General features: G+C 50.3%; 1 protein-coding gene across 2 annotated transcripts in view; it reads left to right on the top strand.

Moving 5' to 3' along the window:
* The window catches only part of SDHB (succinate dehydrogenase complex iron sulfur subunit B), a 31,592-nt gene that overhangs the window by 11,986 nt on the left and 4,156 nt on the right, over positions 1–15,450 (top strand). For both annotated transcript variants that reach the window (XM_040987969.1, XM_040987970.1), the window contains exons 2-5: positions 1,414–1,541; positions 10,973–11,058; positions 13,920–14,056; positions 14,968–15,084. In XM_040987969.1, coding sequence (XP_040843903.1) covers positions 1,414–1,541; positions 10,973–11,058; positions 13,920–14,056; positions 14,968–15,084 — 468 coding nt within the window. The remainder of the gene's footprint in view (positions 1–1,413; positions 1,542–10,972; positions 11,059–13,919; positions 14,057–14,967; positions 15,085–15,450) is intronic.

The raw sequence follows: 15,450 nt of genomic DNA, 5'->3' as shown, positions 1-15,450 counted from the left end.
GAGAACAGAGGTGTCTGGATTGGAGTCAGAGCGAGCAGAGCTCAGCTCTTTGTCCTCCAGGGGCTTCGTGGCCACATTCAGTGCTGCTCCCATTTGCTGCCTGACTCGGAGACGCCAGAACCCCGTGGCCATCAGATGCGGGCAGTTCTCGGCTTAGACCCCGTGCTACCTGTTGCCCTGGAAAGCTGATCCTTCAGGTTTTGTTGCCATCTCATTGCTCTGGGGATAAAATCGAAACTCAGCGCCCAAGTGTGTCCTGCGCCTCGCGGCTACCACACCTCTTCCTTCCTCAGATGGACTCTACACGTGCCCGGTTCCCCATGGCCTTCCAGGTGCCGTGCCCCTGCCTTCCCCTGAATCCATGGTCCTTGGGACTCAGCGTAAACATCACTTGACCCGGCCTTCTCTGACCTCCGACACAAATATAAGTCTACTGTGTTTCTCTGGAGAGCCCGGGACTTTCCCATCACTGTCACCACCCCCACCCTTTAAAGGGGAAGGGGGTAGAGAGATTTATTTGTTTGTTTGTTTACTTATTTGAAAATCAGGATTGTAGGGACCCAGGCGTGGGAGGGGACAAAGAGATCGTTCATCAGCTGGTTCCCTTCTCCAAAAGCCACAATGGCTGGGGCTGAGCGAGAACAGATCCAGGAGCCCTTCCAGGCCTCCCACGTGGATGGCAGGAGCCATCTTCCACTGCTTTCCCAAGCAGTATAGCAGGGAACTGGACCAGACAGTGTGGTGGCACAGCATGGTAATCCTCCACCTGCAGTGTCAGCATCCCATATGGGCACCAGTTCATCTCCCAACTGCTCCACTTCTGATCCAGTTCTCTGCTTATGACCAGGGCAAGCAGTGAAGAATGGCTTAAGTCCTTGGGCCCCTTCACCCCTGGGTGAGTCCCAGAGGAAGTCCCTGGCTCCTCCTGGCTTTAGATCAGCTCAGCTCTGGCCATTGTGGCCATTTGGGGGAGGGTGAATCAGCAAATGACAGAACTGTCTCTCCTTTTCTCTGTAAGTCTGCCTTTCCAATAAAAATAAATCAATCTTTAAAAAGAAGAGAAGTGGAGTATCCCTCTGAAAGGCAGCAGTTTAATGTGTTGCATCACGGCGCTGGCCCGTCAGTGTCGCTCTTAGATTTGGTTATTAATGTTTAATTTCACTTTGGTTCAGGACTTGGAACATTGTGTGAAGACGAAAGTTTTGTCTGCAGGCTATACTTCTCCTGAGCCTGGGACCGTGTTTGGTGCTTCCCTCCAAGAAGGACCCTGAAACAGCTCCGAGAGAGCTAGCCGGTGCCTGCCAGTCCTCTCGGGGAAGATGTGTGCCAACCAGATGCAGCCTGGCTCCAGTGTTACCGCAGAGGGAGGGGTGCTCATGTGTGTTTAGTGTCTCTTTGCCTTTCGCATTCCAGACCTGTCGAGGGACCCAGACAGCTGCAGCCACTGCTCCTCGAATCAAAAAATTCGCCATTTACAGATGGGACCCAGACAAGGCTGGCGATAAGCCACGGATGCAGACTTATGAAATTGACCTGAACAAGTGAGTACCTCCGGGGCCGGGGCTGAGCACACCGAGGGCACCAGCCCTTTGGCTGCCTTGGGACACACTCCTCCCTCCTCGGGAAGCTCCAAGCTCACATGCACCCCGTGACGCTGGGATTGGTGAGCAAGATTGTACCAGGAAAACCTGTGTGTGAAATTCCCTTTATTTCCCGAGATAAAAGGATGGTGAATTGCAGAGCGTTTGAAGGTGTCTGGCATGTTAGCACTTGTGAAACGCCCGGCCTGTCATGACGTTGGGTGTGTCTTGGCCTCTGTAGCTATGCTAATGAGAGACCCCGGGACAAAGTGGGGATGGGTTAAAATATTGCAAGTCCTCTGCACCGCTGTGAGCCGACTCCCCCATGGTGGCTGTAACAACAGCGTTAAGTTACTGTCTCCACGGTTCTCAGGGTCACGAGGTTGCTTGGGGCCCAGGAGACTAACATTGGGATGCTGGAAACTAGAGAGAAGCCCTTTCTGTTCTTTGAGTCTTTGGGCAGAGGTTGGCTTCCTGAGCTGTGGGCTTGCAGACCTGTTTCTTACCGGACTGAAACTGAGGGCCATGCCGGTATCTGCCAGCCGCCCTGTTCCTCGGCCCACACCCCTTTCCTCCAGCCTCAATACCAACGGCACAGCAGCTGGAGCCTCCTCCAGTTGTGTCTCACAGAACCACTGCTCTTCCATCTTTTACCAACCCCACAGGTAGCCCAGGGGAGTGAGAACGCTAGTAAGCCTGGGCTGGCCTGCTGCTCTGCACTGCCTCTGCCAGCACAACCAGGCGACTCCCCCGGCAAAGCTTAAGCAATCAAGACAGAGAAGGAAAGACAGAGGGGATCTTCATCCACTGGTTTGCTCTTCAGATACCCACAGCAGCAATGCTGGGGCCTGGACAGAGCCGGGAGCTCCATGCAGAGGGGCGCTGGGCAGCAGGAGCGCCTGCTCGCCCGTCACCCGCTGCTTCCCTGCGAGAGGCGGAAAGCTGCTCAGAGCAGGGCAGGAGGCAGTCCCCGGCTGCCGAGCGGCAGTGCATCCTCCCCAGTCAGCCTTTTGTTTTTCCTTAACACAAGCTCCTGTGATATCTAAAAAAAGCTTTGAAAACCTGAGTCTTGAGTGCGTTTTTAGACTTTCTGTGTTAGATGAGATTCTGCCTTATAATGAAAGAATTCATGTATAACCTCAGATGGGCCAAAGTAGCAGATACTCCTTAGCAACATTCAAAGGAGTAGAAATTGTACAGTGTATTTTCTTGTCTTAATTTTATTTTTTTCAAGATTGATTTATTTATTTTAAAGTCAGAATTGGAGAGATAGATCTTCCATCTACTAGTTCACTCTCCAAACGGCTTTTAGTGGGCAGCACTGGGCCAGGCCAAAGCCAGGAGCCAGGAACCTGATCCAGGTTTTCCACATGGGTGGCAGGGATCAGAGTGCTGGGCCATCATGTGCTGCTTTTCTTCAGCCATTAGCAAGGAGCTAGATCAGAAGTGGAGCAACCAGAATTCGAACCAGAATGGAATGCCGGCATCGCAGGCAGCTGGTTTACTCACTATGCCACAGCGCCCGTACAGACCTGCACTCCCTTGCTATAATACAATAAAACCAAGGGGCAGGTTGGTTTAGTGGTTGGTCTTCTGCTTGGGTCACCTGCCTCTCATATCAGGGTAGCCAAGTTCAAGTTCCACCTTTACCACAGTGCCAGCTTCCTGTTAACATACCCCCTGGGAGGCAGTGCTGGGGTTTCTGCCACCCACGTGGGAGATGGGCACCGATGTCCTGGCTGCCGGCTTCAGCCTGACCCAGCCTCGGCCATTGCAGACATTTAAGAGTAAGTCAGCAGCTGGAAACTGTCTCCGTCTATCACTGCCTCACAAATGAAAACCAGAGTGTATTTAAGGGGTCTGACACGATAGCTCAGTGACTAAATCCTCACCTTGCATGCACCAGGATCCCAAATGGCTGCCAGTTCATGTCCCGACTGTTCCACTTCTCATGTAGCCTGAGGAAGCAATGAAGGATGGGCCAAAGCCTTGGGACCCTGCGCCCACCTGCATAGGAGATCCAGAAGAAGCACCTTCTGATCGGCTCAGCTCCGGCCATTGCAGCCACTTGGGAAGTGAACCAATAAAGAGATCTCTCTGCCTTTCAAATAAACAAAATAAATAGCAACGTTTAAAAAATAACATGCACAAGGATCCCATTTGGGCTCTGATTCATGTCCCGGCAGCTCCACTTCCCATCCAGCTCCCTGCTTGTGGCCAGGAAAAGCAGTCGAGGACAGCCCAAAGCCTTGGGACCTTGTACTTACATAGGAGACCTGGAAGAAGCTCCTGGCTCCTAGCTTTTGATCAGCTCAACTCTGGCTGTTCTGCGACTTGGGGAGTGAACCAGCAGATGGAAGATCCTTCTATCTCTCCTTCTCTCAGTAAATCTGACTTTCCAACAAAAAATAAACCTGTAAAAAAAATGTTAAAAATGTTAACTCCATTGAGCTAGCACTATAGTGTAATGGATTAATCTGATGCCTGTAGTGCCAGGATCCCGTATGGGCACCAGTTGGAGTCCTGGCTCCCCCACTTCCCATCCGGCTCCCTGCTGCTGCATCTGGGAAAGCAGTGCAAGATGGCCCAAGGCTTGGGTCCCTGCACCCCTGAAAGCATGTCTGTCGTCTATCTCTCTCTCTGTTATTTTGCCATTCAAATCAAAATCATTTTTTTAAGCAAATAAATAAACTCACCCTTATAATGGGAAAAATACGAGAGATTCCCTTTCCTGTGTCCCCAAGTGCACACAGCTGAGGGAAGGCCACATGGAAGCACTGAACAGGCAGCCACGAGCCACGTACGACCAGGCGGCACCTGGTCACACACGTCCAGCCTCCTGAGCTGCTCAGGCCGCTGCGTCTGGTGTTCTGTGATGGCCTTGAAGCATTTACCTGGCCGGGATTTTAAAGCAGTTATTACATACACAGTTTTGTTCTTGGATTAGGAAAAATTCATAATCTTAGCAGAGAAGTCGAAGTCATATCAAGGCTACATGGAAAGTCTAGAGCTGAAAAATGCCATGTTTGAAGTAGAAAGTTCACTGGCCTTAACAGCAGATTGAAAAAGACAATACAAAGATTCAGTGATTTAAAAAGTAAATCTATAGAATTTTTTTTTTTACTCTTAAAACAGAGAGGAAAAAAAGATGATGCAAAAAGAAAAGCACCTGATGCATGTTAGCGTGTCAGAGAGTCTAACACGATGACTGAAGTAGCCGGGAAGAGGTGGGGAAGAGAGGTAAGAATCAGAGTATTTATAGAATTCATGGCCAGAAATTTACAAAGCTGCCACTTTGCAGTGGGCTGAGCCATCACCTGCAGTGCCACACACTGTGTGAGCTCCAGCTCAAGTTTCAGCTGTTCCACTTTCAATGCAGCTGCCTGCCAATATTCCTGGGGAAGCAGTGGAAAATGGCTTGAGTACTTGGTCCTCTGCCGCCCGCATGGGAGACGCAGATGAAATTCCTGCTCCTGCCCTCATCCTGGCCCAGCCCCAAGCCATTGCTCTCACTTGGGGAGTGAACCAGCAGGTAGAAGATATCTGTAACTCTGCTTTTCAGATAAGGAAATCTTTAATAATAATAGTAATAGTGAAAGATAAATACTTAACTTAGAGGAAAATTACAAAGAAGACTATCCCCCGGCCTGTGATCAGCTGCTAAAGCAGAAGCCGGTGTTGTGGCACACGGGGTAAGCCACGACCGATGATGCCAGCGTCCCGCGTGGCAGCACCAGTTCAGGCCCTGGCTACCCTGCTTCCAGTCCAGCATCCCTGGGAGGTAACAGTCTTGGCGCAAGCACTGGGCTCCTGATGAGCTGCAGTTCCTGGCTCCTGGCTTCAGCCTGGCCCAGCACAGCCATCACAGTCCTTTGGGGAATGAAACTGCATCAGATGAAAGGACTGCCTCAACTTTTTTGCCTTTCAAATAAATATCTAAAAAAAAGTAGGAGACAAAGTAAATCCAAAGTCAGAAAACTAGAACTAATAACATATAGTAGTGGAGAGGAACAAAGAGAGACAAACAGTGAAGAAAATTAGCAAAATGGAAAGGTTTTTTTTTTTTCAATCCCAGTAAAATTCACTTGGGCAGATTGGTCATAGATAAGAGAAAATGAAATTACAGTATGAAGGGATGTATCCATTCGCAGATCCTGCAGATATAAGGGATCATTATGAATAACTTTATGGTGATAAATTCGAGTTTTAGTTAATTAATGCCTTGAAAAATACAGCTTAGCATAACTGGTGTCGATGTGAAATAAGGAAATCGGGAGTGGCCACGATGGACACATCATGGACATTGAATGTGTAATCTGAAACTTTCCCACAAGGCCCAGGTGGCAGCCTGGCTGGAGAGGCAGGCTCCTGTTTGAGCTAACGCCAATATTGACACATGTTCTTTCAAAAACAAAGGATTCCTTCCCTGTTTATTTTATGAGTCAAACATAACCTGGTAGCAAAATATGTAACGTATTACAACAAGACGAAGTAACTCATTCATAGAAAAGTAACTCATTCATAGAAAAATCCTCAACAAAGTTACAGCACATCAAATCTAGCAGTCCACCAAATTTGAAATATTTTGTATGACCGAGTTTGGGATTTATTCCAGAAACATAAAGTGGGTTGAATATTTGGAAGTGAATCAGCATCTTTCACTGAGCTCACAGACTACAGAAGAACTGTTTTAGCATATGCAGAAAGACATTTGGCAGAATTGATTTCCAAATGACAGTAGACAAAGAACTAACTAGAAGGAAAAAATGACAATAGGTTAGGATAATTTTTACATTTTATGTGCGTGTATAAATATGAAGAATTTGAATTATGAGGAAGTCCTAATTTTGCTTCAGTATCGGTGATATTACTAAAACTCTACAAATGCGGGGGGAAGCAAACTTCTGTGAAGTAAGTTTCTGGGAAGCAAGTTTCTGTGCTCATGGCCTGCTTGACTGAAAAGTAAGAGCTTTCCTGTGCACAAACAAAGGGACAGCTGCTCTGCACTGCTGTTTGACATTGTACAGAAGGTTCTGGCCACGCAGGAAAGGCAAATAGAGAGGAGGAAGTGAAACTCGCACCTCGGGTAACTCAGCAGGTGGTGGCACAGCATCAGACACTGCTCTGTGCCACCACATCTCCCATCAGTCATGTTCAAGTCCCAGCTCCCAGTGCTCATCCTGGGAGACAACAGGTGTGGTAGCTGAGGGAGCTGGTCCCCGTCACCCATACAGGTGTGGTAGCTGAGCGTGCTGGTCCCCATCACCCTTACAGGTGTGGTAGCTGAGGGTGCTGGTCCCCGCCACCCATACAGGTGTGGTAGCTGAGGGTGCTGGTCCCCGCCACCCATACAGTTGTGGTAGCTGAGCGTGCTGGTCCCCGTCACCCATACAGGTGTGGTAGCTGAGGGTGCTGGTCCCTGCCACCCATACAGGTGTGGTAGCTGAGGGTGCTGGTCCCTACCACCCGTATAGGAGACCAGGTTGAGTTCTGGGCCCCTGGTTTGAGCCTGGCCTGGACCTCTGGCTGTTGCATGGTTTGGGGTTGAGCTAGTGGATGGATGTCGATACCTCTCGCTGTCTGTCTTTCGTATACCTTCTCGTTGTTCTCAGACACAGTGTTGTGTTGCAGCGAGTGAAAGCTGCCCTGTCACTTACAGTGCCAGTATCCCATATGGGTGCCAGTTGAAGTCCCAGCTCTGCTACTGTGCCTGGGAAAACAGTGGCAAAAATTTAACCAAAAAAAAGACAGACTACTTAGGAACAAATTTAACAGAAGTGTGAGACTTGTACACTGATACTTCAAAACAGAGCTAAAAATTAAAGACCTGAATAAATACGGTCATCCTGTGTTGTGCTTACAGGACGAATATTGTTGAAAGGGCAGCTGATAGATTCAATACAATTCCTGTCAAGAGCCATCCTGCCTTTTTTGCAGAAGTTAGGAAGCTGATTCTACAATTCATCTAGAATGTGAGGGACCCAGATTACCCAGAGCGGTCTTGACCTGGCATACGGATATGTTCATGTGTAGCATTGTATGTGGTAGGGAAGGGTTTTACACCAGCCACCTCTTCTTCCGTAGGAACCGTCTGCAGCAGTTCCAGCCCTTCAGTGGACTTGGAAAGCCGAACGCTCCGCGTGGGCTTTTTGCCTAGCGTTTAAAACTTGCGCGTCCCATGTTGGAGTTCCAGGATCGGGTCCCAGCTTGGGCTCCTGATTTCAGCTTTCTGCTTGTGATGTCAAGAACGGTGCTCACTCAGGGAACTGGGACCTCCACAGGGGAGAAGTGGCTTGAGCTGGCTTCAGGCCTGCCCAGCCGTGCCCATGGCAGGCATCTGGGAAATGAACCAGCAGATGAGGATTCTATTTCTCTGCCTTCGATATAAAAAATAAATGCAAAATGCAATTATATGTGTTATTATATTTTTAAGTAAGAGCATACATGCTTAATTCTTTTTTTTTTTAATTATTTATTTGAAAGGCAGAGAGAGATCTTGTTCCCCGATACCTGTTAGAAGGGCCGGCATAGTGGCGTTTTGAGTTAAGCCTTTGCCTGTGGTGCTGACAGTCCCACATATGGGCACTTCCAATTGAGCTCCCTGATGATATGCCTGGGAAAGCAGCAGAGGATAGCTCAAGTGCTTGCACTTTGGAACTCACGCAAGAGACCCAGAAGAAGCTCCTGGCCCCTGGCTTCAGCATAGCCCAACCCTGGCTGTTGTGGCCACTTAGGGAGGGAACCAGCAGATGGGATATCTCTCTCACCATCTCTTTCTCTCACTCTGCTGTAACTCCTTATTTCAAATAAAAAACAAAATATTAAAAAAAAAAAAGTGAGACCCAGCTGCCTCTTGGGGGCCAGGGCTGGGCCTGGCAGAAACCAGGAGCCAGGTACCTAGTCTGGGTCTCTCATCTGACAGGCCTGGACACAGACACTTCAGCCATTAGCAGGAAGCTGGAGCAGGGAAGCCAGAACGGAATGTGGATGCCCCAAGCAGCGTCCCCACAGCTACGCCATACATCTGCCTTGATGCCCTGCCTTAATACTACTTAATAGTGCCTGCATGTCATCTGATTTAGTGTGAAAAATGTAAAGACTGACTTTTCAGCTTTGTATGTGAGATTTTTCTAAGATGCAATACTGGCTTTGTTAGTTTAAAACATTCCTGGGCTGTTGCAGTGGCAAAGCAAGTTAATTTTCCACCTGCCACTGCCAGCATCCCGTATGGGCACTGGTTCTAATCCTGGCTGTTCCGCTTTCAATCTGACTCTGTGCTAGACCTGGGAAGGCAGCAGCGGATGGGCCAAAGACTTAGATTTCTATAGCCATGTGGGAGACCTAGACGAAGCTCCTGGATTCCAGTTGTGGACCAGTTCAGCTCTAACCATTGTGGCTGTTTGAAGAGTGAACCAGCAGATGAAGAGTCCCTCTCTGTTTCACCCTCTCTTTGTAATTCTGATTTTAAAGTAAAAATAAATAAAACTTTTTTTAAAAAGTCAAGTCTGTATTATTGTGCTTCAACAAGAAAAAATATCATTAGAATAAAAGAATGTTTCAAAATAGGCTTTAGTTTTTTTCTAATAGAAGATTCTGCTATTATGGGCTGGTGCTGTTGACGTAGCAAGTTAAGGCCCCACCTATAGCGCTGGCGTCCATTATGGGTGTTGGTTGAAGACCCAACTTCCCTTCTAGCTCCCTGCTTGTGGCCTGGGAAAGCAGCAGAGCATAACCAATGTCCTTGAGACCCTGTGCCCACATGGGAGACCCGGAAGAAGCTCCTGGCCGCTAGCTTCAAACTAACCCAGCACCAGCCATTGTGGCCTTTTAGAGGGTGAACATGTGGATGGAAGAGCCTGCGGTCTGTCCCTCCTTCTCCATGTAATTCTGCCTTTCCAATCAAAATAAATAAATCTTTAAAACTAGAAAAATCTAGTATTGGCTCTAAGAGGGAATATTAAATCAGAAGCTAAGGGTTTAGTCAATGATTGAAGGCAGTTAGTGAACAGTTTTGCTGTTTGGGGAGAAATGGTGTTTTGTTGTAGAAGAAAATTGTAAATACGCTCATGGTGGGAGTGGCCTTTCAGCGACAGCACCGCGGGGAGCAGGTGCTCAGCCTTATCAGTGTAAATATTTCAGTCGCACCTCATGTATGTTTAAAATTCCATTACTGGGATTACAAATCAAATAAGAAATTGCTGGTGAGTGTCAAGGGATGGAGTAGGATTACCAACAGATAGAATCATGGTGGGTTCAGAATTTCCCAAAACGTCCACCAACAGGACAGAGGAGACAAGCGGCTGAGTGTCTGCAGCGGCCCCCCGGGGTGGCAGTCCCAAGTGGGCAGCAGTGTGTGCCTGCCTGGTCCAGCCTTTCCCCCAGCCCAGGATGACTCGGCAAAGTAGTCCTGCAATAGCTAGCCACTGAGAGAAGACACTAACTGGTGAGTGAAGATGGTTTGCTGACAGATGGCCAGCCTCTAGTGCTCGGGGACCACAGCTCTTGTCCACAAGGAGACTGGCTGAGGGTCACAGCTCCCAGTTAGCAGGGACCCTGTGAAAAGCATATTGCATGTTGCTGGCAGAAACACAGATAATACTAAGGGAACAGGGTCAGGGGCTTATAATAAACCCCCTGCACAGGAAATGACAGACAGCAATGACAGTAGTGATAGCAACTGGAAACTAGATTGGTTGCATGCCTGCCTGCGTGCCAGGTGCTATAATTGCATATTTTAGCTAATCCTCATGATGATCCCCAGGCCATAAGTGCTAATCCCAGTTTACAGATAAAGAGCTGACACCCAAAGAGAGTAAGAAATGTCCCATGTCCCTTAAAGCCACAGTGTCCACTTGGTGATTGTCGGAGTTAGACTAGTGCATCCTTCAGGCGCTGCTCCGGGTGTCACGGAGATTAACTCATGAACAGCTACACTGTGGGACGCAGGAGTGCTCCCTAGGGCGCAGGTCATGGCATTGGCCTGTGCCAGGCCTGCCCTCCTGTCCTGAGCCTGCTGCGCATTCATGGCACCACACCACTGCCCCCACATCATGGCTTAACCATTTTTAGCTGTTTATGTTTGTGACCCAAAAAGTAGAACAAAAATTTAAAATAAATTATCTGGGAAAACTGAGGGGAGCTTAAAAGAAAATAAGTGGCTAGAAGTTGTGCCGTAACCGCTGCCTTGCTCTGCCAGGTCCTAGAAACGTGTGGGCAGTGAGTGAGCTTCCCGGCAGACCTGGCAACGCTCATAGTGCCTACGAATGGGGAAAACCACCCACGGCCAGGAGGGCAGACGGGGGCACACCTGGGAGTCTCGGATCGCTGGGGTGAAGGGTGAGATGCTTAAACTTGAACTTACCATAAATAATACCTGAGTGTTTCTTTGTCAGATGTGGGCCCATGGTGTTGGATGCGCTAATCAAGATTAAGAATGAGATGGATTCTACCTTGACCTTCCGCAGATCGTGCAGGGAAGGTAAGTGGTTCCTTGTGTGCCTGGCACCGCGGGCCGAGGTGTGTCTGCGCCTGGCAGTGCCGGGAGCGGCTGCAGGCAGGGTCAGGGACCAGCAGCGTGGCAGTGTGTGCCAGCCGTTGTGCAGACTCATGCTTGCTTGCCTGCGGTGTCTATGTCCCATGCTGGCTGCCCGGGTCACGGGCACACAGCACACATCTCTAGGTGGGCTGGGACAGTGTTTCCCACTGTGCTGGCTTCTGGTGCTGCTTGAGCCAACAGAGCCGGATGCAGGCTTGTATTTTCCAGTTTTAGGAGCTCTATTAAAAAAATCTTGTATTTACTGACTCTTTTATGTGAAAGGCAGCAAGACAGAGGAGCGCTCTTCCATCTGCTGCTTCATTTTGCAAACACCTGCAATAGCTGGGACTGAGCCTGGCCAAGCCAGGAGAACAGAGCTTCACCCAGGTCTCTGACAGGGTTGGCAGAGCCCCAAGCACCTGGGCACCATATGTTGGCTTCCCGGGGACATCAGCAGGAAGCCAGGTCAAAAGCGAAGTAACAGGCCCGGCACGATGGCCTAGCACCTAAAGTCCTCGCCTTGAGCGTGGCAGGATCCTATATGGGAGCCAGTTCTAATCCTGGCAGCCCCACTCCCATCCAGCTCCCATCCAGCTCCCTGCTTGTGGCCTGGGAAAGCAGTAGAGGATGGCCTAAAGCCTTGGGACCCTGCACCCACGTGGGAGACCTGGAAGAGGCTCCTGGCCCCCGGCTTCGGGTCGGCTCAGCTCCTTGGGGAGTAGCCACTTGGGGAGTGAATCATCAAACAGAAGATCTTCCTCTCTGTATATCTGCCTTCCCAACAAAATAAGTAAATCTCCAAGACTCAAGCCCAGCACTCCAATATGGGATGCTAGTATCCCAAGCAGTGGTTTAACGTACTGCACCACAGCACCTGTATTTGTTTTACATGTTAGGGAAATACAGCTACCGGAGATCATATGATAGGGACGTAAATGGTCTATTTTTCATATGGATTTAGGCTAAAATGAATTATTTAAATAAAACTACTCTAGTAGTACTTGAAAGAAAAAATGGGGGTGAGCGGAGAGGCCAGCACGATAGCTCAGTGGCTAAATACTCACCTTGCATGCACCAGAATCCCATATGTGTGACAGTTCGTGTCCCAGCTGCCCCACTTCCCATCCAGCGTCCTGCTTTAAAAAAAAAAAATGGTTTTTTGTTGGGTCTGGTCTGTTGGGCTGTGGTCTGAAAGAGTTTTCCTGTAGAACTCTTTCAGAGCCAAACACACAGAGGACCCAAAAAAATCAGGCAGAATCCAAGTAGTTTCCACTCCTCATTCCCTTGTGTTTACCAAGGGAGTTGGCTCTCAGGAGAGCCTTTGTAAGAGGAAGTTCTTCAGGCCTGTAAGTGTCAGCCGTTAGTTGGGGACACAGATGCTCTAGCTGAACGCCAGGTGTACCCAGGTGCAGGGTCTCTTGGGAGAGGCTCTGGCGTCTTTCCTGAGGACAGACCTCCTGGGCTGACATGAGACGGGGTGGCGGGGAGGCAAGTGGCCTTCCAGAGTGAGACAACCCAGCACAGGTGTCACAGTCACCATTCCCTAAGCTGACGGCTTTCTTTTTTTTTTTAAGATTTATTTTTATTATTTTTTCATTGGAAAGGCGGATATACAGAGAGAGGAGAGAGAGAGAGAGGAAGATCTTCCGTCCGATGATTCACTCCCCAAGTGAGCGCAACGGGCCGATACTATGCCGATCCGAAGCCAGGAGCCTCTTCCGGGTCTCCCACGCGGGTGCAGGTTCCCAAAGCTTTGGGCCGTCCTCAACTGCTTTCCCAGGCCACAAGCAGGGAGCTGGAAGGGAAGCGGGGCTGCCGGGATTAGAACCGGCGCCCATATGGGATCCCGGGGTTGCAAGGCGAGGACTTAACCACTTGCGCCACCGCGCCGGGCCCAGCTGACGGCTTTCAAACCGTAAATTTGTAGAAGTGGGACCATGGCTTTAGATTACATCATCATTTTTAAGCTCTGAAGTGTTGGGCCAGACACAGGAAGTAAGTCCAGACAGAGAAAATGCTCCTCTCCGAGTCCTCGGCCAGCAGCTTGTTTCTGTTCACTTTGCTTTGCTTTGCTTTGCTGTGTTGTTGGTTGGTCCATATCGCAAAGTCGGTGTAAGTGTGCTTGCAGGCGTTTCAAGGCCCAGGCTGACTGACAGAAACTGTAGGGTAAGAGGCAGGTATCCCCGACCTGGATCCAGGGCTCAAGTTAGGGTGACCAGCACAAGAGTGGTTTGCTTTGAGTATCACATTTGCTCAAATCTGAGGTGACCAGCTTGAAAATAACAAGCTGGTTTTTCTCTTAAAGCACATGACCCACATGGAACTAGAGCCGGTGGGGAACTCCGGGCCCCTCTGGCCGGTACAGAGACGTCTTTAGTCAGCGGTTTCTGACCTCATGGCTCTCTTGTGGTCACACAGAAGTTCCCAGAGCTCCAGCCATTAGATGGGTGTTCTTGGCTGGAAAGTGGAAGCAAGAAAGAGATGCCTACAAATGTGTCCCCCTGTCACTGCCCCTCCCGCCAGCGTGTCCCGTATCACTGCCCCTCCCGCAGGCATGTCCCGTGTGGCTGCCCCTCCCGCAGGCATGTCCCATGTCACTGCCCCTCCCACAGGCATGTCCCGTGTCACTGTCCCTTCCCGCAGGCATGTCCCATGTCACTGCCCTTCCCGCAGGCATGTCCCGTGTCACTGCCCTTCCCGCAGGCATGTCCTGTGTCACTGCCCCTCTTGTGCAGGGCACAGGGATCGGGAGCTGGATTGAACCTGAACCTGGCAGGAGGTGCCAAGCATGTCTCCCCCCTCAGGTATCTGTGGCTCGTGCGCCATGAACATCAACGGTGGCAACACCCTGGCGTGCACTCGCAAGATTGACACCAACCTCGATAAAGTCTCCAAAATCTACCCCCTTCCGCACATGTATGTGATAAAGGACCTTGTTCCCGTGAGTTCTCCTTTGTCTTACGGGGGGCGGTGCGTTTGTGTCCTAGGCTCTTAGTTCTTTAGCACAGCCTTTGTTTTATAAGTATTTATAGCTAATTTTTTTAAAGATGTATTCATTTATCTGAAAGAGCGACAGAGAGTAATCCTCCCTCCACTGGTTTGCTCCCCACATGGCCACAATAGCAGGCCAAAGCCCAGGGTCAGGAACTCATCCAGGTCTCCTACATGGGTACAGAGGCCCTGGCACTTGGGCCAGCTTCCACTGCCATCCCAAGTTCATTAGCAGGGAGCTGGATTGGAGGTAGAGCAGCCAGGACTGGACCCAGCTCTCTGATGTGGGATGCCATCATTGTAAGCAGCAACCCAACCTACAGTGCCACACTGACCCTTCAGCTACTTTCCTAATCAGATGATAGAGTGGTGTGAGGGGCTGTCTGTGTGCAACGGGAGGACCCAGTGTCCCCGGGAGAGGTAGGAAAATCCCTAGCCCAGAGACCATGTGGCTGAGTTTAATTAAAGGATGTGATTGGTGAAAGAGAAACACGTGGGGAACCTCCCACAGTTCATTTGCCAAGGTTCATTTGGGCATACCAGGGCACGGGTCTGAGCCCTGGGACTGCTCCCAACATGCGCAGTTTGGCCTTGACTACAAAGTGGTCAGGTGGAAGCCAGCGATGGGCAGAGCAGCGGCCACTCCTGCGTGAGCATTCCTGCCTGCCTCCCTGGGCCACCTTCCCAGCTCACCTGCTCTCCCTGGTAGCTGAGGGAGAGGCTGGGCCGCCTCACCTCTGCGGTCTCTGTGGGGACTCAGGTCCAGGAGGGGAGGCTCACCTCTGTCACCATGCAGACCAGGCGGGACGGACAGCCTGCAAGGTGGTGGCGGCTTCCGACCTTCCTTCCTCCTCATTGCAGGATTTGAGCAACTTCTACGCGCAGTACAAGTCCATCGAGCCCTACCTGAAGAAGAAGGATGAGTCCCAGGAGGGGAAGCAGCAATACCTGCAGTCCATAGAGGACCGCGAGAAACTGGTCACTGCTCCCGCTCCCTGTCCGGGCTGGGGGGATTCGGAGAGAGGCGGCTCGCTGGGGCACAGGCAGTGAAGCGGCCAGCTTGGTGGGAGGCTTGGGTTTTGTTTTTACTTTGAAAAACAAAGAGAGAGACAGATCTACAGTCTGTTAATTCACTCCACACACGCCCACATCAATCATGGCTGGGCCAGAAGCCAGAGTGCCACCTGGGACTTGTGTCTCCCAGTGGGTGGCAAGGACCCAACGACCTGAGCCGTCACCTCCCACCTCCCAGGGTGTGTGTCAGTGGGATCTGAGAGTGTAGCAGGGACCCTGGCATCCAGGCGCCTGCCTGGTGGCTGCACTCTGACAAGGCCATGGAGTAGC

Source organism: Ochotona curzoniae, unplaced genomic scaffold (assembly GCF_017591425.1).
Source record: "Ochotona curzoniae isolate NIBS_2020 unplaced genomic scaffold, NIBS_Ocur_1.0 contig_4792, whole genome shotgun sequence".
NCBI classification, from domain to species: Eukaryota; Metazoa; Chordata; class Mammalia; order Lagomorpha; family Ochotonidae; genus Ochotona; species Ochotona curzoniae.
Note: the sequence above shows the minus strand (reverse complement) of the source record. Positions and strands in the feature narration are given on the sequence as shown.